The sequence below is a fragment of the Budorcas taxicolor genome, chromosome 15 (assembly GCF_023091745.1).
Source record: "Budorcas taxicolor isolate Tak-1 chromosome 15, Takin1.1, whole genome shotgun sequence".
Classification (NCBI taxonomy): Eukaryota; Metazoa; Chordata; class Mammalia; order Artiodactyla; family Bovidae; genus Budorcas; species Budorcas taxicolor.
This window is the reverse complement of record NC_068924.1, coordinates 44,317,517-44,320,045: the sequence shown is the minus strand read 5'-3', so window position 1 is coordinate 44,320,045 and position 2,529 is coordinate 44,317,517. Positions and strand designations below refer to the sequence as shown.

Here is a 2,529-nt window from a genome sequence, read left to right as displayed (position 1 = left end):
TAACAATATTACATTATATTAATTATACTATAATATAATTATAATAAAAATATGGATATTGTTAAATACTGCAAAGTGATTGTGTTTTACCTCTGGTTCTCATCGAATTTCCAAACATCATTGCTTTGATCAAATGATACAAATGTGAGTGCTCACTGTGTTCTGATCTGAGCCATTGGTCTTTTGTGAGTATCTTTGGACTTAAGATAATGTACATTAATATTCTCAAATCGTGAATCATGTAAATATATTTGGGAACATTTTGTAAAGTATAAGCATTAGACTAAATTGAGATCAATGTTCTGACTTTTTTGATAGGTTGGCTGGTAAAGTAAATATATAAATTATGAGATCATTCCATTTAATTTAATATCCACTGATTTTCATTTCAAAAGGCATCATTCCAAGTAAGATGGAGATTGGAAACCACACAATGGTGACAGAATTCGTTATTTTGGGGCTAACAGAGCATCCTACACTTTGCTCCATCTTCTTTGTGGTTTTTCTAGGAATCTATGTTGCTACCATATTGGGCAATATCAGCATCATCACATTAATTCACAGAAGCCCTGAGCTTCACACCCCGATGTATCTATTCCTCAGCCATCTGGCTTTTGTGGACATTGGTTACTCCTCATCAGTCACACCTATTATGATTGTGAGTTTCCTAGAAGTAAGAACTACCATTCCAGTTGCTGGCTGTATAGCCCAGCTTGGCTCTGATGTTATCTTTGGAACAGCTGAGTGCTTCCTTTTGGCTGCCATGGCCTATGATCGCTACGTGGCCATCTGTTCGCCACTTCTATACTCTACACACATGTCTCCCACGGTCTGCGTCATCTTACTGATTGCTTCCTACCTGGGAGGATGTGTGAATGCGTCATCATTTATTGGATGTTTACTGAGCCTGACTTTCTGTGGACCAAATAAAATCAACCATTTCTTCTGTGACCTGCCACCACTATTGAAGCTCTCTTGTACTCATGTTTATGTTGCTGAAATATCTCCTGCCATCTCAGCTGGGTCAATAATTGTAATCACACTGTTTACCATAATTGTTTCATATCTATACATCCTCCACTCAGTTCTGAAGATGTGCTCTACAGAAGGAAGGTCCAAGGCCTTCTCTACTTGCACTTCCCACCTCACTGCAGTCACTTTGTTTTATGGGACAGTCACATTTGTTTATGTCATACCAAAGTCAAGCTACTCACCTGACCATATCAAAGTGGTATCTGTCTTCTACACAGTGGTGATCCCCATGTTGAACCCTCTGATCTACAGTCTGAGGAACAAAGAAGTGAAAGAGGCCATGAGAAAACTGATGACTAGAATACATCAGTCATTTTGAAACAAATGCAATGTGAATCCAGAAATGGCAAAAAAATAAGTTCGAGAACTTTTGATGGGGACTTCTTTGGTGACCAGTGGCTAAGACTCCACACTCCCAGTGCAGGAGGATCTGGTTAGGGAATGATCCCACATGCTGCAACCAAAGATACTGCATGCTGCAATGAAGATCAAAGATCCTGCATGCTGCAATGAAGATCAAAGATCCTGCATGCTGCAATTAAGACCCAGCCAAATAAATAAAAATAAATATTAAAAAACATACATGATGAGTGTTTATGTTGTCCATTAGTCTTATCATTTTATGTGAAAACCTATCTTAAACATAAAATGCCCAAACATTGATTAATGCCAACTTTAACTTATAATTTTCTGGAGTCACAGAGTACAGCATTTTCATGAAAATCTGCTAGGTTCAAATGAAATGTGTATATTTCAGGATGAGGATATTTAGAGAATATATTTTTACTTCTTCTCTTCTCTGTTCATTATTTAGAGAGTCTGATGAGAGGATGTTTCTTTTTCTTCTGTTAAATTATACAGTTTAAAAAGTCATCTTACAAATTAACATCTGAAAAGGCATCATGTACTCAACTAGAAAAGCAACTGATGGTGGTGTTGACAGTGCAGGTTACTTTCTATGGAAGACTTGGTTTCTCTTATACGGGGTTATCATTTTCTTTGGGAATAGTGATGCTGAAGTCTAGAAAAGCTTCATTCCCATCTAATCTAAGCCAGACCAAAAGAATTCGTTTTACACTTTTGCCACCAGAAGACTCAGTCAGATAGTAAAGAAATCCTGAAGGCTTAGCCTTTGAGAGTTCCCTTAAGTTTTTCCTACTTCTCAAAGGTTGATTCGCAAAGCTTGTTTTGCAAAGTTTGACTTGAACTTTGCAGACAAGCCCAGTAGTAGGAAAAACTACTGGGGAGTATCGGGCAGGAATGGGGGTTAAGGCATAGTGGAGCTTTCTTTTAGCAAGCTAGTTGGCATTTTCAGAGCATAAAATTATAGATTAAGACCCTCGGCTGATGCAGACATAGAATATACCTGCCATCCCTCTTTGTAATATGTCTCAAGAAGGTGTTTATTGCCACGACTTCTGTTACCACTTCTACATTTGGGTTTCTTCTAAATTTCTATTTGTGCAGACGATTTATACTGTCATCAAGAATTGGCTA

At 37.7% G+C, this 2,529-nt stretch overlaps 1 protein-coding gene across 1 annotated transcript; it reads left to right on the top strand.

Moving 5' to 3' along the window:
* Positions 1-412: 412 nt before the first annotated feature.
* Positions 413-1,351, top strand: LOC128060200 (olfactory receptor 481-like). Its single transcript, XM_052652543.1, has one exon. It carries the CDS (start codon positions 413-415, stop codon positions 1,349-1,351), a length of 939 nt encoding a protein of 312 aa, XP_052508503.1.
* Positions 1,352-2,529: the final 1,178 nt, after the last annotated feature.

Excerpts from the sequence above, each read along its gene's own strand:
- LOC128060200 (XM_052652543.1), top strand. The coding sequence starts at position 413 with ATGGAGATTGGAAACCACACAATGGTGACAGAATTCGTTATTTTGGGG.